At 66.2% G+C, this 27,563-nt stretch overlaps 1 protein-coding gene across 1 annotated transcript; it reads left to right on the top strand.

Moving 5' to 3' along the window:
* Positions 1-4,801: 4,801 nt before the first annotated feature.
* Positions 4,802-27,246, top strand: ITGA5 (integrin subunit alpha 5; the record flags this gene model as incomplete). Its single annotated transcript, XM_080360713.1, has 30 exons — positions 4,802-5,007; positions 5,992-6,119; positions 6,670-6,782; positions 6,864-6,990; positions 7,648-7,709; positions 7,926-7,971; positions 9,273-9,398; positions 10,437-10,481; positions 10,580-10,623; positions 10,990-11,046; positions 11,635-11,687; positions 11,796-12,028; positions 12,713-12,904; positions 14,112-14,157; positions 14,236-14,343; positions 14,892-14,947; positions 15,072-15,241; positions 15,319-15,456; positions 17,185-17,252; positions 17,397-17,547; positions 18,531-18,623; positions 18,701-18,780; positions 19,777-19,857; positions 19,947-20,052; positions 22,062-22,214; positions 23,166-23,285; positions 24,136-24,249; positions 25,506-25,607; positions 26,726-26,845; positions 27,127-27,246. The coding sequence occupies 30 exons, from the start codon at positions 4,802-4,804 to the stop codon at positions 27,208-27,210; spliced, it is 3,222 nt and encodes a 1,073-aa protein (XP_080216839.1). The 3' UTR covers positions 27,211-27,246.
* Positions 27,247-27,563: the final 317 nt, after the last annotated feature.

Genomic DNA, 27,563 nt, shown 5'->3' with positions numbered 1-27,563 from the left:
GGGGGGGTGACAACCCCAGAGGGGGTGACAACCCCAAGGGGGTGACAGCCCCATGGTGAGGGTGACAGCCACATGGGGGGGGTGGCCCGAAGTGACATCGGGGTGTCCCTTGGCTGCCTGGGAGGTGGGGGACAAAAATAGCGGGGTGAAATGTCCTCTGTGTCCCCAACCAACCGCTGCCTTTCTCTGGGCCCCGGGTGGGGTGACAACCCCGGGCGGGGGGGTGACAACCCCGAGGAGGAGGTGACAACCCCAAGGAGGTGACAGCCCCATGGTGAGGGTGACAGCCACATGGGGGGGGTGGCCCGAATTGACATCGGAGTGTCCCTTGGCTGCCTGGGAGGTGGGGGACAAAAATAGCGGGGTGAAATGTCCTCTGTGTCCCCAACCAACCGCTGCCTTTCTCTGGGCCCCGGGTGGGGTGACAACCTCGGGCGGGGGGGGTGACAACCCCGAGGAGGAGGTGACAACCCCAGAGAGGGTGACAGCCCCATGGTGGGGGTGACAGCCCCATGGTGGGGGTGACAGCCACATAGCAGGGGGTGGTGGCCCTGGGTGACATCGGGGGGTCGCACACCAGTGCTACGTGCGTCTCACCCCTTACAGTGTCACCTCTGTGTCCCTACCCTATGTGCCCCCCCCACCGCGTTTCGGGGGCCCCCCCCGGGCTGGCCCGGTGCCCGAATCCCCATGGCCCGCAGGCTCCAGCGCCTTTTTGGGAAGAGCAGGCGCCGCTCGGGCTCCGCGCCAGCCCGGGGCACCGCGCCAGCGGGGAAACTGAGGCACGCACCGGGTGTCCCCCCCCCGCACCCATAGGGGTGACTCAGTGTCACCCTTTGGCCTCCCAATACATGGGGGTGGCAGCCCAGCAACCCGAAAAGGGGGGGGGACACAGGGGTGACGTGGCCCCCGCTGCCCCGCCAGGCTATATAGGGGCTGGCGGCTGCGGTGAGTCAGGCCTGGGGCCCCCCCGGCCCCCCCGGTGACTCAGGGACGCTCCCCAGCACTGGCCATACTTAGCAAGGGGCACCCGAACCCTGACCCCGGGAGGGGGGGGGGCTGGGGATGGGGGGGGGACACATGTGGGGTGTCCCGGGGGTGGGGGGATGTGGGGTGTCCCCAGAGTGGGGATGGGGGACCTTGGGGTGCTCTGGGGATGGGGGGTGTCCCCAGAATGGGGATGGGGGACCTTGGGGTGCTCTGGGGATGGGGGGTGTCCCCAGAATGGGGATGGGGGACCATGGGGTGCTCTGGGGATGGGGGGGATGGGGGGTGTCCCCAGAGTAGGGATGGGGGACCTTGGGGTGCTCTGGGGATGAGGGGTGTCCCCAGAGTGGGGATGGGGGACCTTGGGGTGCTCTAGGGATGAGGGGTGTCCCCAGAATGGGGAAGGGGACCATGGGGTGTTCTGGGGATGAGGGGGATGAGGGGTGTCCCCAGAGTAGGGATGGGGGACCTTGGGGTGCTCTGGGGATGGGGAGTGTCCCCAGAATGGGGATGGGGGACCTTGAGGTGCTCTGGGGATGGGGGGACATGGGTTGGAATCCATGGGGTGTCCCCAGAATGGGGCTGTGGGGATGGGGGACCATGGGGTGCTCTGGGGATGGGGGGTGTCCCCAGAACGGGGATGGGGAACCATAGGGTGTTCTGGGGATGGTGAGGATGTAGGGTGTCCCCAGAATGGGGATGGGGGACCTTGGGGTGCTCTGGGGATGGGGGAGATGAGGGGTGTCCCCAGAATGGGGATGGGGGACCATGGGGTTTTCTGGGGATGGGGAGGATGTGGGGTGTCCCCAGAGTGGGGATGGGGACCTTGGGGTGTTCTGGGGATGGGGGGTATCAGGACAGTATCAGGACACGTGTGTGTGCACAAGGTCACAGTGTTGGGACACGCGTGTGTGCACAAAGGGACAGGTCAGGACACACACACGTGCACGAGGGGACCGTGTCAGCGCACACGGGGACGGTGTCAGGACACAAGGTGACGGTCACAGGACACGCGTGTGCACAAGGTGACGGTCTCGGGGCACACGCGTGTGCACAAGGTGATGGTCTCAGCGCACACACGTGTGCACAAGGTGATGGTCACAGGACACACGCGTGTGCACAAGGTGACGGTCTCAGCGCACACGCGTGTGCACAAGGTGATGGTCTCAGCGCACACACGTGTGCACAAGGTGATGGTCACAGGACACACGTGTGTGCACAAGGTGATGGTCTCAGGGCACACGCGTGTGCACAAGGTGACAGTCACGGGGCACACGCGTGTGCACAAGGTGATGGTCTCGGGGCACACGCATGTGCACAAGGTGACGGTCTCAGCGCACACGCCTGTGCACAAGGTGACGGTCTCGGGGCACACGCGTGTGCACAAGGTGATGGTCACAGGGCACACGTGTGCACAAGGTGATGGTCACAGGGCACACGTGTGTGCACAAGGTGATGGTCTCAGGGCACACGCGTGTGCACAAGGTGACGGTCTCGGGGCACACGCGTGTGCACAAGGTGACGGTCTCAGCACACACGCGTGTGCACAAGGTGACGGTCTCAGTGCACATGTGTGTGCACAAGGTGACGGTCTCGGGGCACACGTGTGTGCACAAGGTGACGGTCTCAGGGCACACGCATGTGCACAAGGTGACGGTCATGGGGCACACGCGTGTGCAGGGGGGCCGGGCGTGCAGGGGCAGGAAGGGCCCCGGCGCCAGCACATTGTTCACTGCCTGCCCGTCACTTCCCCCCCCCGGCCACGGAAATGTCCCCATTGTCCCCACGGGCACCGTGCCCACGGGGGGCACACGCAGCCCCGCACCCACACGCGTGTGCGAGCTCCCGCGATCCTCCCCCCGCCATGAGTGGGGGGCAGCACCCACGGCGGGGTGCTGGGCAGTGGACCCAGGCGTCCGGGCTTGGGGGTGTGGGGGGGAGGCCCCGGACGCCTGGGTCCCCCTGAGCCCCCCGAGCCCCCGGCCCAGCTGCGGCCCCATTGCATCAGCAGCACAGGAATGTGGCCCCCCCGCCGGCGGCGTGCGAGGCCCCCGGCCCCTCGCACGGGGCTGCTGGGGAGGGGGTCCCACTCGGGGGGGGGGGGTCCCACGCTGGTGGGATCCAAGGTTGGGGTGGGGAACCCACCTTTTGCACCTGGAGGGGCGCACGCTGGCGTGGGGACAACAAAGGTGACCCCAGGGGGGAGCACGCGCGGGTCCCCCCCGCCCCTCGCGGGGTCCTGGGGGGTGTGTGCGTGTCCCCTGCAGTGTCCCCCGTGTCCCCCCCCACCCAGCGCCGCGTGGGAACCGCTCCAGCTCCGGCCCTGTTTCCGCTGGTTCCTTCCAGGAAGCGGCAGCCGGATCCGCCCCCCCCGGCCCCCCTCTGTGTCCCCTTCCCCCTCCGTGTCCCCTTCCCCCTCCGCCCCCAGCCCCGTGTCCCCCGCGCTGTCCCATCCCCAGTGGCCCATTCCACGCCCACCCCCGTGTCCCGTGTCCCCACGTGTTCCCCCCGTGTCCCCTCATGCCAGTCTCACCTTGTGTCCCTTTGTCCCCTCAGTGTCCCAGGACCCCTAGTGTCCTGTGTCCCAGCACGCCCTGCTGTCCTGCTCCCCCCATGTCCCCCATGTCCCCTTGTCCCCCTGTTGTCCTGTTACCCCCCAAGTCACCTGGGGCCCCATCCCCCATCTCCCAGTCCCCTCACTGGTGTCCTGTGCAGTGTCCCAGTCCCCAGTGTCCCCTTGCCACCCGAGCCCTATCTCCCCTCATCTCCCAGTGTCCCCATAGTGTCCCATTCACCCCAGTGTGTCCCAGTCCTTCCCAGTGTCCCTCAAGTGTCCTGGTCCCCTCAGATGTCCCAATTCCTGGTGTTCCGGTCCCACTAGTGTCCCCTCAGTGTCCCTGTTCCCAGTGTCCAGTCCCTCCTGGAGTCACTGGTGTCCCTCGAGTGATTTTGTCCCCAGTATCCACTGTCCCCATGTCCTTTGGGTGTCCCCGTCCCTGGTGTCCTGGTGCCCTCGGGGTGTCCTGGCGCACATGAGTGTCCCCATCCCTGGTGTCCCAAGGTGTCCCAATGAGCCGGTGCCCCTGGGGTGCCCTTGTGTCCCAATCCCTGATGTCCCTATCCCTCCAGAGTGTCCCAGCGCATCTCAGTCCCCGACATCCTGGTCCCTCCGGTGTGTCCCAGTGTCCCTCGAGTGTCCCGGTCCCTGATGTCCTTGTGTTCCCGGGGTGTCCCAGTCCCTCATGTCCTTGTGTCCCCGGGATGTCCCAGTCCCTCATGTCCTTGTGCCCCTGGGGTGTCCCAGTCCCTCATGTCCTTGTGTCCCCGGGGTTCCCCGGTCCCTCATGTCCCGGTGCTCCCGGGTGTCCCAGTCCCTGATGTCCTTGTGTCCCCAGGGTTCCCCGGTCCCTGATGTCCCGCTCCCCTCAGGTTGTCCCGGTGTTCCCGGGGTGTCCCAGTCCCTGATGTCCTTGTGTCCCCGGTGTGTCCCAGTCCCTCATGTCCTTGTGTCCCCGGGGTTCCCCGGTTCCCGATGTCCCGGTGCCCCCGGGGTGTCCCAGTCCCTGATGTCCTTGTGTCCCCGGAGTTCCCCGGTCCCTAATGTCCCACTCCCCCCAGAATGTCCCTCTCCCCCCGGGATGTCCCCGCTCCCCGTGCCCCCGTCCCTCTCCGGTGAGGTGCGGGTGCCCGTCGGGGCTCTGGCTCCTCCCCGGTGAGTCACGGCGGGGCGGGGCGGCCCGGGCCCCCCCCGGGCACTTTCCGAGGGGACTCGGGAGCGGGAGGCAGCGCCGAGCCCGGCCAGCCCCGCTCCGCCATGGCCCCGGCCCCCCCGCGCCGCCCCCGGGCCCGGCCGCTGCCGGTGCTGCTGCCGGTGCTGCTGCCGGTGCTGCTGCCGGTGCTGCTGCCGGTGCTGCCGGTCGCTGCGTTCAACCTGGAGGCGTCGCGGCCCGTCGCCTTCCGCGGGGCCCCCGGGTCCCTCTTCGGCTTCGCGTTGGACTTTTACCTGCCCGAACCCCGCAGGTACCGGGAACGGCACCGGGAACGGCACCGGGAACGGGAACGGGACGGGGCGGGAGCGGCCCCGGGAACTGGGCAGCGGACAAGAAGCGGGGACACGGGGAGCGGGATGGGGAACGGGGAACGGGCGGGACCGGGAGCGGCCCCCGGAGCGGGGCGGGGAACGGGAACGGGAACCGGGAGCGGGGCGGGATAACGGGAATGGGGCAGCGGGAACCGGGAATGGGAAACCGGGACGGACGGAAGGATGGGAACGGGACAACGGGGCGGGAACCGGGGGAGCGGGGCGGGATAACGGGAATGGGGCAGCGGGAACTGGAAATGGGAAACCGGGACGAACGGACGAGAACGGGACACGGGGGCGGGACGGGGAAATGGGAACCGGGAATGGGAAGCAGGAACCGGGACTCGGGCAGGATAACGGGAACGGGGCGGGACCGGGGGGCTCCGGCGGGGCCTGAGGCACCGGGCGGGGACTCAACCCCGTTCCCGGCTCCGGTTCCGCCCCCCCCGCCCCGCGCCGGCCCCCGCCGGGGGTCCCGGGGCCCCGTTGCCCCCGGCCGGAGCGTTTCCTGTAACCGGAGCCGGGAGCTGCCCCGGGGGGCGGCGGAGGCTCCGGGGGAACCCAGGCGTCCGGGTACGGCCCTACGCCCCCCTCCGCCCACGCGTGACCCGCACCCAGGGGGGGGACCCAGGCGTCCCGGGCATGCTGGGCCCCCCCACCCAAGACACGGGAGGGGTGTCCCCGGCCCCTCTGCACCCACCATCCCCCGGATCCTGGGTGCTCCTGGGTGTTGTCCCTCCACCCCGGAAGGGGTCACCCCGGCCCGGCCCCGTGGGCTGGGACAGGGGGGCCCGTGGGGGACACACAAAGGTGTGTCGTCCCTCCCCCCAGGACACCCCCACCTCCTGGGTGCCCTGGGGTGACAGCCACCGTGTTCCCACGGGGACAGCCCCCACCCTGAGCATCCCCTGACCCCCTCACAGCGTCAGCATCCTGGTGGGTGCCCCCAAGGCCAACACGAGCCAGCCCAATGTCACCCAGGGGGGGGCCGTGTACCACTGCCCCTGGCCCCCCACTGGCGACTGCACCCCCATCGACTTCGACCACATCGGTACGGGGACACCGGGGGGACAGGGACACGGGTGGGGACGGGATGCCCTGGGCATGATGACAGGGTGGGGACGAGGACACTGGGGGGGGGCAGGACCCCCCCTTGGGCATGGGGACAGAATGGGGACACTGCGGGGGACAGGGACACAGGCGAGGACAGGACCCACCCCCCGTGCACGGGGAAAGGGACAAGGACACGGGTGGGGATGGGACCCCCTTGGGCAGGAGGGGGACGAGGACACACGTGGGGACAAGACCCCCCAGGCCTGGGGACAGACACTGCATGGGGACAGGGATGGGCATGACCGGGGACCGGGCCCCCAGCACCCATAGGACCCCAGTAGCCCCCCACGGGCCCCCCCCAGCCCCACGTCATCGTCCCCCACGGCCACGTGTCCCCTCCCATGGCCTTGTCCCTGCAACCAGGCGCTTGTCCCGCCTGGTTAATGATAAACCCAGAGTGGGGGGGGACACACATTAACCACGGGGGGGGTCCCATGGGTGCTGCAGCAGCAGGTGCCAGTGACCCCTGGTGTCCCCCCCACACACAGGGACCCGCACCCACGACTTTGGGGGCAACAGCACTGAGACCCCCGACCCCGTGGAGTTCAAGTCCCTGCAGTGGTTCGGGGCCACCGTGCGGGCGCATAACGGCTCCATCCTGGTACGAGGGGACACGGGGGATAACGGGGGGGGCAGGGGGTGTGTGCTCATCCCCTGTGACCCCCCCTTGTCCCCCTCCCAGGCCTGTGCCCCCCTGTACAGCTGGAGCCCCCCCAAGGAGGATGGGGGGGGCCAGGAGCCGGTGGGCACCTGTTTCCTCTCCATTGGCAACTTCTCCAAGTTCGTGGAATATGCGCCTTGTCGTTCAGGTGGGACCCCCCCGTGCCCCCCCCCGGCCCCCCCGGCACCCAAGGGTGGCACCGCTGGGCATCCCCCCCCCGGCTGGTACCCAGGGGTGGCACCTCCATAACCCCCATCAGCACCAATGGGCCCCCCACCTTGACACCCTGGCGGGGGTTGTACCCCCATCAGCACCCATGGGCCCCCCCCAGACTGACACCCTGGGGGGGGGTGACACCCCCATAACCCCCATCAGCACCCATGGGTCCCCACAACTGCCCCCCCCCTGTCCCCACAGCCCCCGCCATGAGCACCCAAGGCCCCCCCAAACTGACACCCTGAGGGGGGTTATACCTCCATCAGCACCCATGGGCCCCCCCAGACTGACACCCTGGAGGGGGGGGGTGACACCCCCATAACCCCCATCAGCACCCATGGGTGCTGCCCCCCCCGTCCCCACTGCCTCCCCCATGAGCACCCAAGGCGCCCCCAGCCTGACACCCTGGGGAGGGGGACACCCCCATAACACCCATCGGCACCAATGGGCCCCCCCCCAACCTGACACCCCCATAACCCCCATCAGCACCAATGGGCCCCCCCACCCTGACATTCTGGGGGGAGTAAGACCCCCATAACCCCTATCAGCACCCATAGACCCCCCCCAACCGCCCCCCATCTCCCCACAGACCTGAACTCTGCAGCCGGGCAGGGATATTGCCAGGGGGGGTTCAGCGCCGAATTCACCCAGGTGGGGGCACAGGGGGGGACATGGGGGGGACAAGGGGACATGGGGAGGGGCGTGGGGATGGGGGAGCAGGACCCATAGGGCTGGGGGAGGTTCGGGGGCAGGGATATGGGGGTAGTGGGGTGGGGGGGGGTCTCTAGGGGTCCGGGGTCATATAGGGGATGTGGGGGGTCCCTATGGGTGCCCCAGGCTCAGCCCCCCCCCCGGGTCTCTCTGCAGACGGGACGGGTGCTCCTGGGGGGGCCCGGCAGCTACTTCTGGCAAGGTGAGACCCCTGTCCCTGTGTCCCTGTGTCCTTATGTCCCCGTGTCCCCGTGTCTCTGTGTCCCTGTATCTCTGTGTCCCTGTCCCTGCCCATCCCTGTGTCCCTGTGTCCCTATGTCCCTCTGTCCCTGTTCCTGTGTCCCTGTCCCTGCCCATCCCTGTGTCCCCATGTCACTGTGTCCCTGTCCCCCTGTCCCTGCCTGTCCCTTTTTGTCCATGCCCATCCCTGTCCCCCTGCCCATCCCTGTCCCTTCTTGTCCCTGTCCCTGCCCATCCCTGTCCCTGCCTGTCCTTAAACACCCCTACCTGTCCCTACCTGTCCCTACCTGTCCCTACCTGTCCCTGCCTGTTCATAGTTGTCCCTAAACACCCCTACCTGTCCCTACCTGTCCCTACCTGTCCCTACCTGTCCATGCTTGTCCCTAAACACCCCTACCTGTCCCTACACACCCCTACCTGTCCCTAACTGTCCCTGCCTGTCCCTACCTGTCCATGCTTGTCCCTAAACACCTCTACCTGTCCCTAACTGTCCCTACCTGTCCATGGTTGTCCCTAAACACCCCTACCTGTCCCTAACTGTCCCTACCTGTCCATGCTTGTCCTTAAACACCCCTACCTGTCCCTACCTGTCCCTTCCTGTCCATGCTTGTCCCTAAAGACCCCTACCTGTCCCTACCTGTCCATGGTTGTCCCTAAACACCCCTAACTGTCCCTAACTGTCCCTACCTGTCCATGGTTGTCCCTAAACACCCCTACCTGTCCTTAACTGTCCCTACCTGTCCATGGTTGTCCCTAAACACCCCTACCTGTCCCTACCTGTCCCTACCTGTCCATGGTTGTCCCTAAACACCCCTACCTGTCCCTAAACACCCCTACCTGTCCCTAAACACCCCTAACTGTCCCTAACTGTCCCTACCTGTCCATGCTTGTCCCTAAACACCCCTACCTGTCCCTTCCTGTCCCTACCTGTCCATGCTTGTCCCTAAACACCCCTACCTGTCCCTAACTGTCCCTACCTGTCCATGCTTGTCCCTAAACACCCCTACCTGTCCCTTCCTGTCCTTACCTGTCCATGGTTGTCCCTAAACACCCCTACCTGTCCTTAACTGTCCCTGCCTGTCCCTACCTGTCCCTGCCTGTCCCTGTCCCCCTGCCTGCTCACAGTCCCTGCATGACAGACCCCCCGGGTTCTGGACCCCCCCGCCCCGGGTTCTGGACCCCCCCCCCCCCGGGCTCTGGACCCCCCCCGGGTTCTGGCCCCCCCTCCGTGTTCTGGCCCCCGTGCTGAGCCCCCGTCCCCAGGGCAGGTGATGTCGGCCACGCAGGAGCAGATCGCGGCCTCCAGCTACCCCGAGTATTTCATCCAGGAGGTGGCCGGGCAGCTGCAGACGCGCCAGGCGGCCCCCACGCACGATGACAGCTACATGGGTCTGGGGACACGGGCACCGGGCGGGGGGGATACGGGGACATGGGGTACACAGGCATGGGGTCATAAGGGACAGGGGCATGGGGACCTGGGGGGACAGGGGCATGGGGACCTGGGGGGACAGGGGCTTGGGGGCATGGGGACATGTGGCCACAGATAAGGGGATATGGGGACTCGGGCATGGGGACATGGGGGGGACAGGGGAATGGGGACATAGGGACATGGGAATGTGGGGACATGGGAGGACAGGGGCATGGGATCATAAGGGATATGGGCATGGGGACAGAGGGACATGGAGACACAGACAAGGAGACATGGGGACATGGGAGAACAGGGGTGTGGGGACATAGGGACATGGGGACACAGACAAGGAGACATGGGGACATGGGAAAACAGGGGTGTGGGGACATAGGGACATAGGAACACAGACAAGGGGACATGGGGGACATGGGCATGGGGACGTGGGAGGACAGGGGCATGGGGACATGAGGACATGAGAGGACAGGGGCATGGGATCATAAGGGACATGGACATGGGGACATAGGGACATGGGGACACAGACAAGGAGACATGGGGGACAGGAGCCTGGGGACATGGGAGAACAGGGGTGTGGGGACATAAGGACATGGGGACATGGGAAAACAGGGGTGTGGGGACATAGGGACATGGGGACACAGACAAGGGGACATGGGGTACATGGGCATGGGGACATGGGAGGACAGGGGCATGGGGTCATAAGGGACATGGACATGGGGACATGGGGTACTAGGACAGGGACATGGGGGGACAGAGAGAGGGGCATGGGGACACGGACAAGGGGACATGGGTACATGGGAACATGGGCGCGGGGACATGAGGGGACAGGGGATGGGGGACATGGGGGGACAGGGGACATGGGGGACATGAGGACACAGGGGTCGTGGGGACAAGGGGGACGTGAGGACACAGGAGATGGGGACGTGGGGGTACAAGGGCATGGGGACAGGGTGACATCAGTGGCACGGGTGACAATGCAGGTGACATCTCTCCCCCCCTCTCAGGTTACTCAGTGGCAGTCGGCGAGTTCAGCGGGGACACGACACAAGGTGAGTGTCACCAGGGTGCTGGGGGGTGACATGGGGGTGTCACAGCCCCCCCCCCCCGCCTGGGGACATCCCTGACGGGGTCACTTTGTCCCTTGTAGACTTCGTGGCTGGTGTCCCCAAGGGCAACCTCACCTATGGCTACGTAAGGCTGTGGGGACAGGGACACTGGGGGACGGGGACACGGGGGGAGCAGGGGACACAGGGGACATGGGGGACACAGCGGGGCCAGGGGACATGGGGGGGACAGGAGACATAGGGGGACAGGGGACACAGGGGGGTGGGGGACATGAGGAACACATGGGGACATGGGGGACAGGGGCATGTGGGACATGGAGGAATAGGGGACGTGGGGACAGGGGATGGGGGAACCTGGGGGCACAGGGGACATGAGGGGACACAGGTGGGCATGGGGGACATGTCTGGGGGGACAGGGGACATTGGGGGGCCTGGCTGCTCGGGTCCCGTGGCTGCAACCGCAATGTCCCCCTCTGTGTCCCCATGTCCCCAGGTCACCATCCTCAATGGCACCAACATGAGATCTCTCTACAACTTCTCGGGAGAGCAGGTGGGCCTGGGGGGGCTCTTTTAGGGTCCCCATACAGGGTGGGGGGCACCCATTGGAGGTGGGGGGCACCTATGTTTATTGGGAACACCCACAGAGAATAGGGGACCCCACAGAGGGTAGGGGGCACCCATTGAAGGTGGGGGGCACCATATTTATTGGGAGCACCCACAGTGGATGGGGGGCACCCATACAGGATGGGGGGCACCCATATTTATTGGGAGCACCCACAGTGGATGGGGGGGCCCCACAGAGGGTGGGGGGCACCCATGAAGGTGGGGGGCACCATATGTATTGGGAGCACCCACAGTGGAGGGGGGCACCCATACAGGATGGGGGGCACCCATACAGGATGGGGGGCACCCATATTTATTGGGAGCACCCACAGTGGATGGGGGGCACCCATACAGGATGGGGGGCACCCATATTTATTGGGAGCACCCACAGTGGATGGGGGGCACCCATACAGGATGGGGGGCACCCATATTTATTGGGAGCACCCACAGAGGATGGGGGGGCCCCACAGAGGGTGGGGGGCACCCATTAAGGGTGGGGGTGCCCCCCTTCACCCCACACCGACCCCCCCCCCAGATGGCAGCGTATTTCGGCTACGCGGTGGCAGCCACTGATGTAAACAATGATGGGTGAGTGTGTCCCCCCCCCAGCCCCCATCAGGCACCCATAGGTGCCCCCCTGCACCCCAGGGCTTCACAAGGGGGGTGCTGATTTTCTCCCCCCCCACCCCCCCCAAGGCTGACAGACCTGCTGGTGGGGGCCCCCCTGTTCATGGCGCGCAGCGGGGGGGGCCGGGTGCAGGAGGTGGGCAGGGTGTACCTGTACCTGCAGCGGGGGGGGGACACCCCACCCCCCGACCCCCCCGGCATGGCCCCCGCCCCCACCATGGAGCTCACGGGGACCCAGGAGTTCGGGCGTTTCGGCAGCGCCATCGCCCCCCTGGGTGACATTGACCTTGATGGGTTCAACGGTGGGTGCTGGGGGGGTGACATGGGGGTATGGGGGGGGCACAGAGGTGTTTGGGGAGGGGGGGAATAGGGGGGTCCCTGAGCTATAGAGTAACATGGGGGGGCACAGGGGTGCATGGGAGGGTCCCTGGGCTACAGGGTGACATGGGAGGATATGGGGGGGCACAGGGGGTTCAGAGTGGGGGGACATGGGGGTGTCCTTGGGCTATAGGGTGACACAGGGGGATATGGGGGAGCACAGGGGGGAATGGGGGGGGGCCCTGGGCTATAGGGTGATATAAGTGGGTACAGGCGGGGCACAGGGGGGTTTGGGGAGGGGGAGCGGGGGGGGGGGCCCTGGGCTGTAAGGTGACATGGGGGGGCACAGGGGGGTTCGGGGTGGGGAGGAGGATCAGGGGGGGTCCCTGGGCTGTAGGGTGACATGGGTGGGTACAGGGGGGTTCGAGGTGGGGGGGACCAGGGGGGTTCCCTGGGCTATAGGGTGACATGGGGGGGCACAGGGGGGTTCGGGGAGGGGGGCATCAGGGGGTTCCCTGGGCTATAGGGTGACATGGGGGGGCACAGGGGGGTTCGGGGAGGGGGGGATCAGGGGGTTCCCTGGGCTATAGGGTGACATGGGGGGGCACATGGAGGTTCGGGGGGGCCATGTCCCTTGTGCCCCCCCTTCACTGAGCATCTTGTTGCAGACGTGGCGGTGGGGGCCCCCCTGGGCGTGGAGGGCCAGCAGGGGGCGGTTTACATCTACCGTGGGGGGGCCACGGGGCTGCACCCAGAACCCGCCCAGCAGCTGCGGGGACACTGGGGACCCCGGCGTCACCCCGACTTCTTCGGAGCCGCCCTGCGCGGGGACACCGACCTGGACGGCAACGGCTACCCGGGTAAGGGGGGGACAGGCTGGAGAGCCGGGCGGGGAATGAAATAGAACAAGGGCAAGTGCAGAGTCTTGAATGTGGGCAGAACAACCCCAGGGTTCAGTGTAGCTTGGGGAATGAGCTGTTGGAGCGGTGAAAAGGGAGCTGGGGGTCCTGGGGACAGCAGAGTGACCATGAGCCAGCACTGGGCCCTTGTGGCCAGGAAGCCAATGGGACCTGGGGGGGGTTAGAAGGGGGGGTCAGTGGGTCAGAGAGGTTCTCCTGCCCCTCTAATGCCCTTGAAAAAAAGGGTTTAGTTCGGATACTACCAGGATATACTTGGCGAACATATATGTATGCATACATATATATACATATAATATATACAGCCATAGTACCCTGAGAATGCCTGATCTGGGAAGCTAAGCAGGGTCGGGCCCGGTCAGTGCTTGGATGGGAGACCAGCTGGGAATCCCAGGTGCTGTGGGCTGCGCCAGCACTGGGCCCTTGTGGCCAGGAAGCCAATGGGACCTGGGGGAGGTTAGAAGGGGGGGGGTCAGTAGGTCAGAGAGGTTCTCCCGCCCCTCTGCTCTGCCCTTGGAAAAAGGGTTTAGTTCGGATACTATCAGGATATACTTGGGGAACATACATATATATATGTATATAATATACACAGTCATAGCACCCTGAGAATGCCCGATCTCACCTGATCTGGGAAGCTAAGCAGGGTCGGGCCCGGTCAGTACTTGGATGGGAGACCAGCTGAGAATCCCGGGTGCTGTGGGCTGCGCCAGCACTGGGCCGTTGTGGCCAGGAAGCCAATGGGACCTGGGGGGGTTAGAAGGGGGGGCAGTAGGTCAGAGAGGTTCTCCTGCCCTTGAGAAAAGGGTTTAGTTCAGATATTATCAGGATATACTTGGGGAACATGTATATGTATATAATATATACAGCCATAGCACCCTGAGAATGCCCTTGGAAGCTAAGCAGGGTCAGGGCCGGTCAGTATGTGGATGGGAGACCAGCTGGGAATCCCGGGTGCTGTGGGCTGAGCCAGCACTGGCCCTTGTGGCCAGGAAGCCAATGGGACCTGGGGGGGGTTAGAAGGGGTGGTCAGTAGGTCAGAGAGGTTCTCCTGCCCCTCTGCTCTGCCCTGGGGAGACCACACCTGGAATATTGTGGCCACCCAGCCCCATATGTCCCCCATCTATTGACACCCCATCCCTTGTCCCCACAGATCTCCTGGTGGGTGCGTTTGGGGAGGACATGGCCGTGGTGTACAGGTGGGTGCCACCAGTGGGGGTGGATGTCCCCGGGGTGTCCCCGGGGTGTCCCCTCCATCCCTGACGCGCTGTCCCCAGGGGCCGCCCCATCGTCCACGCCAGCGCCGCGCTCAGCGTCTTCCCCACCATGTTCAACCCCGAGGAACGCGGCTGCGTCCTGGAGCCCACCGGCCACCACGTCCCCTGGTGGGTGACACCGCAGGGGACGCAGCCGCGGGGGTTCATGGGCAGGGGGACCGTGGGTGGGAGGGCTTGGGGACACCCAGGGTGTCCCCAGAGTCTCCAATGGCCACCAAGGGGTCAGGTGGGGGCTTGGGGATAGGAGGGACACTGGGGGGGGATATTATTGGGGGGGAGCCAAATGGCTGGGGACACTGGGGGGGACTCTGGGGGTCCTGGGTCTGCAGGGGGACACTGGGGGCCACTTGGGGTTTCCCAGGGACATGGGGACACTGAGGGGGACATGGGGGTGACACAGTGGGCTTGGGGACAACCCAGGGGACACAGGGGCACTGAGGGAGGTGGCCTGGGGGTAGCAAGGGGTCACAGGGGGGCTTGGGGACATTGGGAGACACCACTGGGGGGGGTGCCAGGGGGGGTCCCTGAGGAGAGGTGGGGACCTGGTGGCGACACACACCCAGGGGTGTTGGGGACAATTAGGGTTGGAATGGGGACACCGGGAGGGGGATGTGGGGTCCCATGGGTGCCCCCCCATGTGTGTGTCCCCCCCCCAGCATCAACGTCAGCTTCTGCCTCAACGCCTCGGGGCGTCACCTCCCGAGCTCCATCGGTGAGTCACGGGGGGGGGGGGGGAACAAGTGACATGGAGGGGGGGACAAGTGACATGGAATGGGGGGACACCCACATCAGGGCCACCTGACACGGGTGTGTTTGTGTCCCCCCTCAAAACAAAGGTTTTTCGGTGGAGCTGAGCGTGGACACGGCCAAGCCCGGGGGGGGGCGGCGGGCGCTGTTCCTGCGGGGGGGGCAGCCCACCCGCACCCTCACCCTGCCCGTCCCCAACGTCCCCAACGCCCCCAACGGCGCCGGCACCCGCTGCCGCACGCTGCCCGTGTTCCTGCGGGTATGCCGGGATTTGGGGGGGGTGGGATGGGACACCCCCGTCCCCGGTTTGTCACCGTGTGTCCCCCCACCCCGCAGAACGAGTCGGAGTTCAGGGACAAGCTGTCGCCCATCGCCGTGGGGCTGAGCTTCGCCCTGGACCCCCACGCGCCCCCCGACGCCCACGGGCTGCACCCGGTGCTGGCGGCGCAGACACGCACCCGCCTGGAGGCCAAGGTGACAGTCACCCCGTCACCCCGTCACCCCGTCACCCCCTCACCCCCTCACCCCGTCACCCCCTCACCCCCTCACCCCGTCGTCCTGTTACCCCGTCATCCTGTTACCCCGTCATCCCGTTACCCTGTCATCCCGTCACCCCATCACCCCGTCATCCCGTTACCCCGTCATCCTGTTACCCCGTTACCCCGTCATCCCATCACCCATCACCCCGTCATCCTGTTACCCCATCACCCCGTCACCCCGTCATCCCGTTACCCCGTCATCCTGTCACCCCGTCACCCCGTCATCCCGTTAACCTGTCACCCCATCACCCCGTCACCTCGTCACCCCGTCACCCCGTCACCCCGTCATCCCGTCACCCCGTTACCCCGTCACCCTGTCACCCCGTCACCCTGTCATCCCGTCACCCCGTCACCCCGTCATCCCGTCACCCCGTCATCCCATCACCCCGTCACCCCGTTACCCCGTCATCCCGTCACCCCATCACCCCATCATCCTGTTACCCCGTCATCCTGTTACCCCATCACCCCGTCACCCCGTCATCCCGTCACCCCGTCATCCCGTTACCCCGTCATCCCGTTACCCCGTCATCCCGTCACCCCATCATCCTGTTACCCCATCATCCTGTTACCCCGTCACCCCGTCACCCCGTCACCCATCACCCCGTCATCCTGTTACCCCGTCATCCTGTTACCCCGTCACCCCGTCACCCCGTCACCCCGTAACCCCGTCATCCCGTCATCCCGTCACCCCGTCACCCCGTTACCCCGTCACCCCGTCACCCTGTCACCCCGTCATCCTGTCACCCCGTCACCCCGTCACCCTGTCACCCCGTCATCCCATCACCCCGTCACCCCGTTACCCCGTCACCCCATCACCCCATCACCCCGTCATCCTGTTACCCTGTCATCCTGTTACCCCATCACCCCGTTACCCCGTCATCCCGTTACCCCATCATCCCGTCACCCCATCATCCTGTCACCCCGTCACCCCGTCACCCCGTCACCCATCACCCCGTCATCCTGTTACCCCGTCATCCTGTTACCTCGTCACCCTGTCATCCCGTCACCCCGTCACCCCGTCACCCCGTCACCCCTTTCACTCCCTGGCCACCTGCTGTCCCCTGCATCAGCTGTTGTCCCCTATCACCCATTGTCACTGCGCCACCCACTGCCCCTGTGTCACCCATTGTCCCCTGCATCACTCAGTGTCCCCATGTCCCCCTTGTCCCCCCGTCCCCATGTCCCCCATCACCCTCATGTCCCACATCATCCCCATGCCCCCCATTGTCCCCATGTCCCCCCTGTCCCTCCTGTCCCCCCTGTCCCCATGTCCCCCATCACCCTCATGTCCCCCATTGTCCCCATGCCCCCCATTGTCCCCCTGTCCCCATGACCCCATGTCCCCCCTGTCCCTCCTGTCCCCCCATCCCCATGTCCCCCATCATCCTCATGTCCCCCATCACCCCCCTGTCCCCATGTCCCCCATCAATCCCATGTCCCCATGTCCCACATCATCCCCATGTCCCCCTGTCCTCTTGTCACCCATCACCCCCCTGTCCCCATGTCCCCCCTGTCCCCCATCACCCCCATGTCCCCATCACCTGCGTGTCCTCATGTCCCCATGTCCCTGTGTCCCCCGCCTTGCCCTTGTGCCCCTATCAGCCCAATGTCCCCCATCACGCCCATGTCCCCCTGTGTCCCCATCATGTCCCCATGTCCCCAGGCTCACATCCAGCTGGACTGCGGGGAGGACAACATCTGTGTGCCCGACCTGCAGCTGGAGGCGTCTGCGTAAGGGGGGGGGACAGAGGGGACAAGTGGGTCCGAGGGTCCCAAGAAGTGGCCCTGGGTGGGGGTCTGGGTGTCCCACGGGGGTCTGGGGACACGGGGGACCCTGGCGCAGGGTGACTGTGACACAGTGTCCCCCCCCGGCAGGGACCGTCGCGCTGTGTACCTGGGGGACCGCAACAGCTTGAACTTGACCTTCAACGCCCGCAACCAGGGCGAGGGGGGGGCGTACGAGGCTGAGCTGCACGTGCGGCCCCCCCCGAACGCGCAGTACACGGGGGTGCTGCACCCACATGGGGTGGGTGCGGAGGGGTCCCTGGGGTGTCCCTGGGGGTGTCCCCGGGTATTGGGGGGGGCAGGGGGTCCTTGGGGGTGTCTCTGGGTGTTGGGGAGGTCATGGGGTGTCCTCTGGTCAGGGAGGGTTCAGAGGGTCCCTGGGGGGGTCCCTGGGTATTGGGGGGGTCAGGGGGTGTCCCCTGCTCCAGGGGGTGCCTGGGGGGGTCCCTGGGTATTGGGGGGTCCCTGGGTATTGGGGGGGTCAGGGGGTATCCCCTGCTCCAGGGGGTGCCTGGGGGTTCCCTGGGTATTGGGAGGGTCCCTGGGTTTTGGGGGGGTCAGGCGGTGTCCCCTGCTCCAGGGGGTGCCTGGGGGGGTCCCTGGGTTTTGGGGGAGTCAGGCGGTGTCCCCTACTCCAGGGGGTGCCTGGGGGGGTCTCTGGGTATTAGGGGGGTCAGGGGGTGTCCCCTGCTCCAGGGGGTGCCTGGGGGGGGTCCCTGGGTATTGGGGGGGTCCCTGGGTATTGGGGGGGTCAGGGGGTGTCCCCTGCTCCAGGGGGTGCCTGGGGGGGTCCCTGGGTATTGGGGGGGTCCCTGGGTATTGGGGGGGTCAGGGAGTGTCCCCTGCTCCAGGGGGTGCCTGGGGGGGTCCCTGGGTATTGGGGGGTCCCTGGGTATTGGGGGGGTCAGGAGGTGTCTTCTGCTCCGGGGGAGGTCAGGGGGGTCCCCAGGGGTATCCCTGGGTATTGGGGGGATCAGGGGGTGTCCTCTGCTCCAGGGGGGGGTCGGAGGTGCCTGGGGGTGCAGGGGGAGTCAGGAGAGTGTTGGGGGGACCCATGGGTGCTTGGGGGGGGGGGTCAGTGGGTGCCCCCCAGATATGGGGTGAGGTGCATCTGGGTGTCTCCTGAATACACAGGGGTGTCCCTGGGGAAGGGGGGGGTGCCTGTGGGTCCCCCCAACCCCTGCGGGTCCCAGCACCCCTGACACCCCCCCTGTGCCCCCCCAGAACTTCTCAGCACTGAGCTGTGAGCTGGGGGGGGGCAACGGCTCCAGCCCCCTCGTCTGCGACCTGGGCAACCCCATGAAGGCGGGGGCCAGTGTAAGTGGGGGGGACATGGCGTGGGGGGGGCAGGGGGTGCGGGAGGGGCCGGTCTGACCCCCCCATTCTGCCCACAGATCTGGGGGGGGCTGCGCTTCACCATCCCCCAGCTGAGCGACAGCAGCAAGAGCGTCCGGTTCGAGCTGCAGATCCGCAGGTGGGGGGGGCACATGGGGGGTCCCCAAAATTGGGGGGGAGGGTCCCAAAAATGAGGGTGTCCCTTTGGGGATGGGTTGGGGGGGGGGTCACGCTGGGCGGGGGCTTAGATTTGGGGTGTCCCCAAGGCGGGTGTCCCCAGTCCCTTTGGGGGTGTCCCCAATCCTAGGGGGTGTCCCCAATCCCAGGGGGTGTCCCCATTCCCAGTGGGGGTGTCTCCAATCCCAGTGGGGTGTCCCCAGTCCTGAGGGGGTGTCCCTGTTCCAAGTGGGGGTGTCCCCAATCCCAGTGGGGGGGTGTCCCCAATCCCTTTGGGGGTGTCCCCAATTCCAAGGGGTGTCATCATTCCCAGTGGGGGTATCCCCATTCCCAATGTGGGTGTCCCCAATCCCGAGGGGGTGCCCCCATTCCCAGTTGGGGTGTCCCCATACCCACTGGGGCTATCCCCATTCCCAATGTGGGTGTCCCCAATCCCAATGTGGGTGTCCCCAATCCCAGTGGGGGTGCCCCCGTTCCCAGTTGGGGTGTTCCCATTCCCAATGTGGGTGTCCCCAATCCCGAGGGGGTGCCCCTGTTCCCAGTGGAGGTGTCCCCATTCCCACTGGGGGTGTCCCCAATCCCAGTGTGGGTGTCCCCAATCCCAGTGGGGGTGCCCCCGTTCCCAGTTGGGGTGTTCCCATTCCCAATGTGGGTGTCCCCAATCCCAATGGGGGTGCCCCTGTTCCCAGTGGGGGTGTCCCCATACCCACCGGGGGTGTCCCCAATCCCAATATGGGTGTCCCCAATCCCAAGGGGGTGCCCCCGTTCCCAGTTGGGGTGTTCCCATTCCCAGTTGGGGTGTCCCCATTCCCACCGGGGGTATCCCCAATCCCAATGTGGGTGTCCCCAATCCCAATGGAGGTGCCCCCATTCCCAGTGGGGGTGTCTCCATTCCCACCGGGGGTATCCCCATTCCATGGGGGGGGGTTCATGCCATGACCCCCCCGTTACCCGGCAGCAAGAACGCCAACAACTCGCAGAGCGCGGTGGTGCCGGTGCCGCTGGAGGTGCGAGCGGCCACGCGCCTCTCGGTCTTCGGGTGAGTGTCACCCTGGGGACACGGGGGGACACGGGGGGACATGGGGCCATGGGCCCTGCCTGACCCCCCCGCGGTGTCCCCAACCTCAGGGTGTCCCGGCCTGACGTTGTCACCATCCCTGAGGGGGTGTGGGCATCCGAGCGGCCACCGCAGCGGCTGCAGGACCTGGGGCCACCCGTGGAGCACGTCTATGAGGTGGGGGTGTCCCCAACACCGGGGGGTCCCTGTCCCCAACACCGGCGTCCTGGTGTCCCCAACCCTAGGGTCCCTGTCCCCAACACCGGGGGGTCCCTGTCCCCAACACCGGGGTGTCCCTGTCCCCAACACCGGCGTCCCTGTGTCCCCAACACCAGGGGGTCCCTGTCCCCAACACCGGGGGTCCCTGTCCCCAGCACCAGGGGTGTCCCTGTCCCCAACACCGAGGGGTCCCTGTCCCCAACCCTAGGGTCCCTGTGTCTCCAACACCGGGGGTGTCCCTGTCCCCAGCACCAGGGTTGTCCCTGTCCCCAACACTGGGGTCCCTGTCCCCAACACCGGGGTGCCTGTGTCCCCAGCACCAGGGGTGTCCCTGTCCCCAACACCGAGGGGTCCCTGTCCCCAACCCTAGGGTCCCTGTGTCTCCAACACCGGGGGTGTCCCTGTCCCCAGCACCAGGGGTGTCCCTGTCCCCAACACCGGGGGTCCCTGTCCCCAACACCGGGGTGCCTGTGTCCCCAGCACCAGGGGTGTCCCTGTCCCCAACACCGGCGTCCTGGTGTCCCCAACCCTAGGGTCTCTGTCCCCAACACCGGGGGGTCCCTGTCCCCAACACTGGGGTCCCTGTGTCCCCAACCCTAGGGTCCCTGTGTCCCCAACACCGGGGTGTCCCTGTCCCCAACACCGGGGGGTCCCTGTCCCCAACACTGGGGTCCCTGTGTCCCCAACCCTAGGGTCCCTGTGTCCCCAACACCGGGGTGTCCCTGTCCCCAACACCGGGGGGTCCCTGTGTCCCCAACACCAGGGGGTCCCTGTCCCCAACACCGGGGGTCCCTGTCCCCAGCACCAGGGGTGTCCCTGTCCCCAACACCGAGGGGTCCCTGTCCCCAACCCTAGGGTCCCTGTGTCTCCAACACCGGGGGTGTCCCTGTCCCCAGCACCAGGGGTGTCCCTGTCCCCAACACCGGGGGTCCCTGTCCCCAACACCGGGGTGCCTGTGTCCCCAGCACCAGGGGTGTCCCTGTCCCCAACACCGGCGTCCTGGTGTCCCCAACCCTAGGGTCCCTGTCCCCAACACCGGGGGGTCCCTGTCCCCAACACTGGGGTCCCTGTGTCCCCAACCCTAGGGTCCCTGTGTCCCCAACACCGGGGTGTCCCTGTCCCCAACACCGGGGGGTCCCTGTGTCCCCAACACCAGGGGGTCCCTGTCCCCAACACCGGGGGTCCCTGTCCCCAGCACCAGGGGTGTCCCTGTCCCCAACACCGAGGGGTCCCTGTCCCCAACCCTAGGGTCCCTGTGTCTCCAACACCGGGGGTGTCCCTGTCCCCAGCACCAGGGGTGTCCCTGTCCCCAACACTGGGGTCCCTGTGTCCCCAACCCTAAGGTCCCTGTGTCCCCAACACCAGGGGTATCCCTGTCCCCAACACTGGGGTCCCTGTGTCCCCAACCCTAAGGTCCCTGTGTCCCCACCACCGAGGGTGTCCCTGTCTCCAACACCAGGGGTGTTCTTGTCCCCAACACTGGGGTCCGTGTGTCCCCAACCCTAGGGTCCCTGTGTCCCCAGCACTGGGCGGGTCCCTGTGTCCCCAACCCTAGGGTCCCTGTGCCCCCAACACCGGGGGTGTCCTTGTCCCCAACACTGGGGTCCTTGTGTCCCCAACCCTAGGGTCCCTGTGTCCCCAACACTTGGGGGTCACTGTGTCCCCAACACTGGGTGTGTCCCTGTCCCCACCACTGTGATCCCTGTGTCCCAAACCCTAGGATCCCCATGTCCCTGTCCCTATGGCTGTCCCATGTCCCAACCCTGGGCATCCCCATGTCCCCAAAACCAGGGCTGCCCATGTTCCCAGGCACACATCTGCCTGTGGGTCCCCATGTCCCCAAAACCCCAAAGTTGCTCCTGTCCCCAGTCCTGGGGGTCCCCATATCCCTGACCCCCAAGTGTTCCCGTGTCCCCACGCCATGGGTGACCCTCCAATGTCCCATGTCCCCTCCCTGGTACCACCAGGTGGTGAACGAGGGTCCCAGTGCCATCAGCCATGGGACCCTGGAGCTGAGCTGTCCCCTGAGCCACCGTGGCCACCCGCTGCTCTACGTCATCGGCCACTCGGGTCCCCGCAACTGCTCCGCCAGCCACCCCATGGACAGCCTGCGCCTGGCGGTGGGGACGCGGGGGACACTGGGGACATCGGGTGGCACTGGGAGATGGGGCACTGGGGGTACTAGAGGGGGCTGGGGACATTGGGTGGCACTGGCTGATAGAGGACTGGGGGACACTGGGGATACTGGGGACATTCGGGGACATTGGGTGGCACTGGGAGATGGGGCACTGGATGGCATTGGGGACATTGGGTAGCACTGGGGACATTGGGTGACACTGGCTGATAGGGGACTGGGGGACACTGGGTGACACTGGGGATATTGAGAGGCACTGGGGACATTCGGGGACATTGGGTGGCACTGGGAGATGGAGCACTGGATGGCACTGGGGACATTGGGTGGCACTGGGGACACTGGGTGACACTGGCTGATAGGGGACTGGGGGACACTGGGGATATCAAGAGGCACTGGGGACATTCAGGGACATTGGGTGGCACTGGGAGATGGGGCACTGGATGGCACTGGGGACATTGGGTGGCACTGGGGACACTGGGTGACACTGGCTGATAGGGGACTTGGGGACACTGAGGATATTGAGAGGCACTGGGGACATTCGGGGACATTGGGTGGCACTGGGAGATGGGGCACTGGATGGCACTGGGGACACTGGGTGGCACTGGCTGATAGAGGACTGGGGGCCACTGGGTGGCACTGGGGATATTGGGTGACACTGAGGACATTGAGTGGCACTGGGAGATGGGGCACTGGGGGACACCAGGGTTACTGGAGGGTGCTGGGGACATTGGGTGACACCAGGAAACAGGGCACTGGGGGTACTGGGTGCACCAGGTGGCATCAAGGCAGGTGACACTGGGTGACATGAGCAGCACTGGGAGGGCTGGGGGACACCGAGAGGGGACACGGGTGGCACAGGGAGGTGGTGGGGAGGGGGGACAGCAGTGGGTGCCAGGGCTGTCCCCAGAGCTGTCCCCAGAGCTGTCCCCCCCTACAGGAGCAGAGCCCGGAGTCGCACGTCCTGCAGCGCAGGGACACAGGGGACACTGTCACGAGGGACACGAGGGACACGAGGGACACATGGGGCAGTGTCCCCCCCACAGCCCCCCACACCCTGGTCAGTGCCTCCTCTCCCCATGTCCCCTCTTGTCTCTGTCCCCACTTGTGCCCATGTCACCCCTCCCCATGTCCCCATGTCCCCTACTGTCCCTGTCCCACCCTGTGACACCCCCAGGCTGGCACGTGCCTCCCCAGGGGTGCTGTCCCCAGGGGTGGGTGCTGTCCCCACCAAAGGCAGGTGACACACGGGGGGTGGGATGTCCCTGCTGTGGGTGACATGGGGGTTCACCCCACTTTGGGTGACGCTACTGTGAGTGACAGCTGGGGCCAGTGTCCCCATCGTGGGTGACATGGGGGGGTGTCCCTGCTATGGGTGACATGGGGGAATGTCCCCACTGTGGGTGACCCCTGGGGCTGCTGTCCCCACTGTGGGTGACATGGGGGGGGTGTCCCAGCTATAGGTGACCCCTGGGGCTGCTGTCCCCACTGTGGGTGACATGGGGGGGTGTCCCCACTATGGGTGACATGGGGGAATGTCCCCACTATGGGTGACCCCCGGGGCTTCTGTCCCTGCTGTTGGTGACCCCTGGGGCTGCTATCCCCACTGTGGGTGACACCGGTGTCCCCACTATGGGTGACATGGGGGAATGTCCCCACCATGGGTGACCCTTGGGGCTGCTGTCCCCACTGTGGGTGACATGGGCTGGGTGTCCCAGCTATGGGTGACCCCTGGGGCTGCTGTCCCCACTGTGGGTGACATGGGGGGGGGGGTGTCCCAGCTATGGGTGGCCCTTGGGGCTGCTGTCCCCACTGTGGGTGACATGGGGGGGAGTGTCCCAGCTATGGGTGGCCCTTGGGGCTGCTGTCCCCACTGTGGGTGACACGGTGGTGACATGGGGGTGACACAGGGGTGCCCCGAGGCCGAGTGTTTCCGGCTGAGCTGCCCTATGGGGGGGCTGGACAAGCAGCAGCGGGTGACCCTGCGCCTGGACCTGCGCCTGCACGCGCCCCCCCCCCGCCAGGTGAGACCCCCCGAGACCCCATAGAACCCCTGGGACCCCCCGGGACCCCCCCCATCCCAACCAGTCCCCTGAATCCTGCCCCCCCCTCCCCCCCCCCCTCGGGACCCCTTGTACCCCAGCCCCCCAGGGTGGGGGTGCCCTTGTCCCCCGTAGGGGGGGGGTCAGTGGGTCCCCTGGCACCCTGGGTGCCCACAGTCCTCTGTGGGTGTCCATGGGTGTTTTGGGATGTCTGTGGGTGTTTTGGGGTGTCCAGGGGTGTCTGTGGGTGTCTGGAGGTGTTTGGGGGTGTCTGAGGTTGGTTGTGGGTGTCCATGAGTGTTTAGGGGTGTCTATGGGTGTCTGTGGGTGTTTGTGGGAGTTCATGGGTGTTTGGGGGTGTCTGTGGGTGTTTGTGGGTGTCCATAGGTGTTTGGGGGTGTCTATGGGTGTCTGTGGGTGTTTGTGGGTGTCCATGGGTGTTTGGGGTTGCCCTGGGGGTGTTTGTGGGAGTTCATGGGTGTTTGGGGGTGTCTGTGGGTGTTTGTGGGTGTCCATGGGTGTTTAGGGGTGTCTATGGGTGTCTGTGGGTGTTTGTGGGTGTCCATGGGTGTTTGGGGTTGCCCTGGAGGTGTTTGGGGGTGTCCATAGGTGCCCCACAGGTGTCAGTGGGTGCCTTGTGGGTGTCCTGTGGGTGCTTGTGGGTCTCGGTGGGTGCCCATGAGTGTCAATGGGTGTCCGTGTGCACCCATGGGTGCTGCAGTACTGACGCTGGTGTCCATGCCCACCCATGGGTGCTGCGGTGCTGACACCAATGTCCATGCCCACCCGTGGGTGCTGTGGCACTGACACCATGTCCATGCGCACCCATGGGTGCCGTGGCACTGACACCATGTCCATGCCCCTCCGTGGGTGCCATGGCACTGACACCATGTCCATGCGCACCCATGGGTGCTGACACTGGTGTCCATGCCCACCCATGGGGGCCGTGGCACTGACACCATGTCCACGTGCACCCATGGGTGCCGTGGCACTGACACCATGTCCATGCGCACCCATGGGTGCTGACACCGGTGTCCATGCCCACCCGTGGGTGCCGTGGCACTGACACCATGTCCATGCCCACCCGTGGGTGCCGTGGCACTGACACCATGTCCATGCGCACCCATGGGTGCTGACACTGGTGTCCATGCATACCCATGGGTGCTGACATCTGTGTCCATGCGCACCCATGGGTGCCGTGGCACTGACACCATGTCCATGCGCACCCATGGGTGCAGGCGCAGGCGCGGGCGCAGTCCCTGCGCTGCGAGGCCGAGTTCCGGGTGCTGCGGCTGCCGTACCGAGTGCGTCCCCAGCACTACCCCCGGCAGCGGCTGCAGGTGACACGGGGGGACACACCGGGGGACATCAGAGGGTGGCGGGGGGGGGTCTCCCGAGGGTGCTGGGGGACGCTGGGGGTGACACTGGGGGTGACACTGTGGGTGGCAGGTGGTGACGGGGTGGTGGGCACAGGATGACACTGGGTGACACTGTGACAGGTGGTGACGGGGCTGCGGTGAGTACAGGGTGACACTGGGTGACGCTGCGTGATACTGGGTGACGCTGTGGGGTGCAGGGTGACACTGGGTGACACTGGGTGACACTGGGTGACACTGTGACCCCATGACAGGTGGTAACGGGGGTGCGGTGGGTTCGCAGTGACACTGGGTGACACTGTGTGATACTGGGTGACACTGTGGGGTGCAGGGTGGCACTGGGTGACACTGGGTGACACTGGGTGACACTGTGACCCCATGGCAGGTGGTGACGGGGCTGCAGTGGGTGCAGGGTGATGCTGGGTGACACTGTGACCCTGTGACAGGTAGTGACAGGGTTGCAGTGGGCACCAGGTGACACTAGGTGACGCTGGGTGGCACTGTGGGGCACAGGGTGGCACTGGGTGGCACTGGGTGACACTGTGGGACACTGGGTGACCCTGGGTGACACGGTGACCCTGTGACAGGTGGTGACGGGGTTGCAGTGGTCACCGGGTGACACTAGGTGACGCTGGGTGGCACTGTGGGGCACAGGGTGGCACTGGGTGACACTGGGTGACACTGTGGGACACTGGGTGACCCTGGGTGACACTGTGACCCTGTGACAGGGGGTGACGGGGCTGCAGTGGGCTCAGGGTGACACTGGGTGACACTGTGACCCCGTGACAGGTGGTGACGGGGTTGCAGTGGGCACCAGGTGACACTAGGTGACGCTGGGTGGCACTGGGTGACACTGGGTGACACTGGGTAACACTGGGTGACTGTGAGTGACACTGTGATCCTGTGACAGGTGGTGACGGGGCTGCAGTGGGCTCAGGGTGACACTGTGACCCCGTGACAGGTGGTGACGGGGTTGCAGTGGGCACCAGGTGACACTGAGTGACACTGGGTGGCACTGGGTGGCACTGGGTGGCACTGTGGGACACTGGGTGACCCTGGGTGACACTGTGACCCCGTGACAGGTGGTGACGGGGCTGCAGTGGGCGCAGGGTGACCCCACCGGGGTCCCCGTGTGGGTCGTGGTGCTGTCGGTGCTGCTGGGGCTGCTGCTGCTGGCCCTGCTGTGCTATGGACTCTATAAGGTGGGTCTGGGGGGGCTTGGGGCGGCATTTTGGGGACCACGGGGGTGCAGGGGACATGGGGACAGCGGGGGCATGGGGACACGAGGGCACAGGGGACATGGGAGGGGGAAAAGGGACACGGGTGGCACAGGAGACACGGGTGGCACTGGGGATGGGGTGGCACAGGGGGTGGAGGGCATGAGGTCCATGAGAAGGGGAAGGGGACATGTGGGGACACAGGGGACACTATGGGGGACCTCAGTGTCCCCCGGGGGTGACACGGCCCCTGTGTCCCCCCCCAGCTCGGTTTCTTCAAGCGCTCGGGCCCCTACGGCACCGCTATGGAGAAGGCGCAGCTGAAGCCACAGGCGGCCTCCGAGGCCTGAGCGTCACCGTGTCACCGGTGTCACCGTGTCACCCGTGTCACCGGGCACCAGGGACCTCCAGCTGGGGACTGTCACACCGGGCGGTCCTGGAAGCACCAGGACGGGTGTCACCGGTACAGGGGTGACACCGAGACAGGCACCGACCCCTTGGACACTGCCCGGGTGACACAACCTGCATGGGGCATTGTCACTGGGACACCGTGGGGACAGTGCCATGCTTGGACCCCGGGCAGCATGGGGACACTCAGGACACTGGTGGGGTGACAACACCGTCACCAAGCCAGGAACTGCCGTGCTGTCACCGTCACTGTCACCGCGCCGGAACAAGACCTGGGGACAGATGTGTCTGGTGG

The sequence above is a fragment of the Nesoenas mayeri genome (assembly GCF_963082525.1).
Source record: "Nesoenas mayeri genome assembly, chromosome: 28".
NCBI classification, from domain to species: Eukaryota; Metazoa; Chordata; class Aves; order Columbiformes; family Columbidae; genus Nesoenas; species Nesoenas mayeri.
The sequence above is the reverse complement of the archived record's forward strand: the minus strand, read 5'-3'. Positions and strand labels throughout refer to the sequence as shown.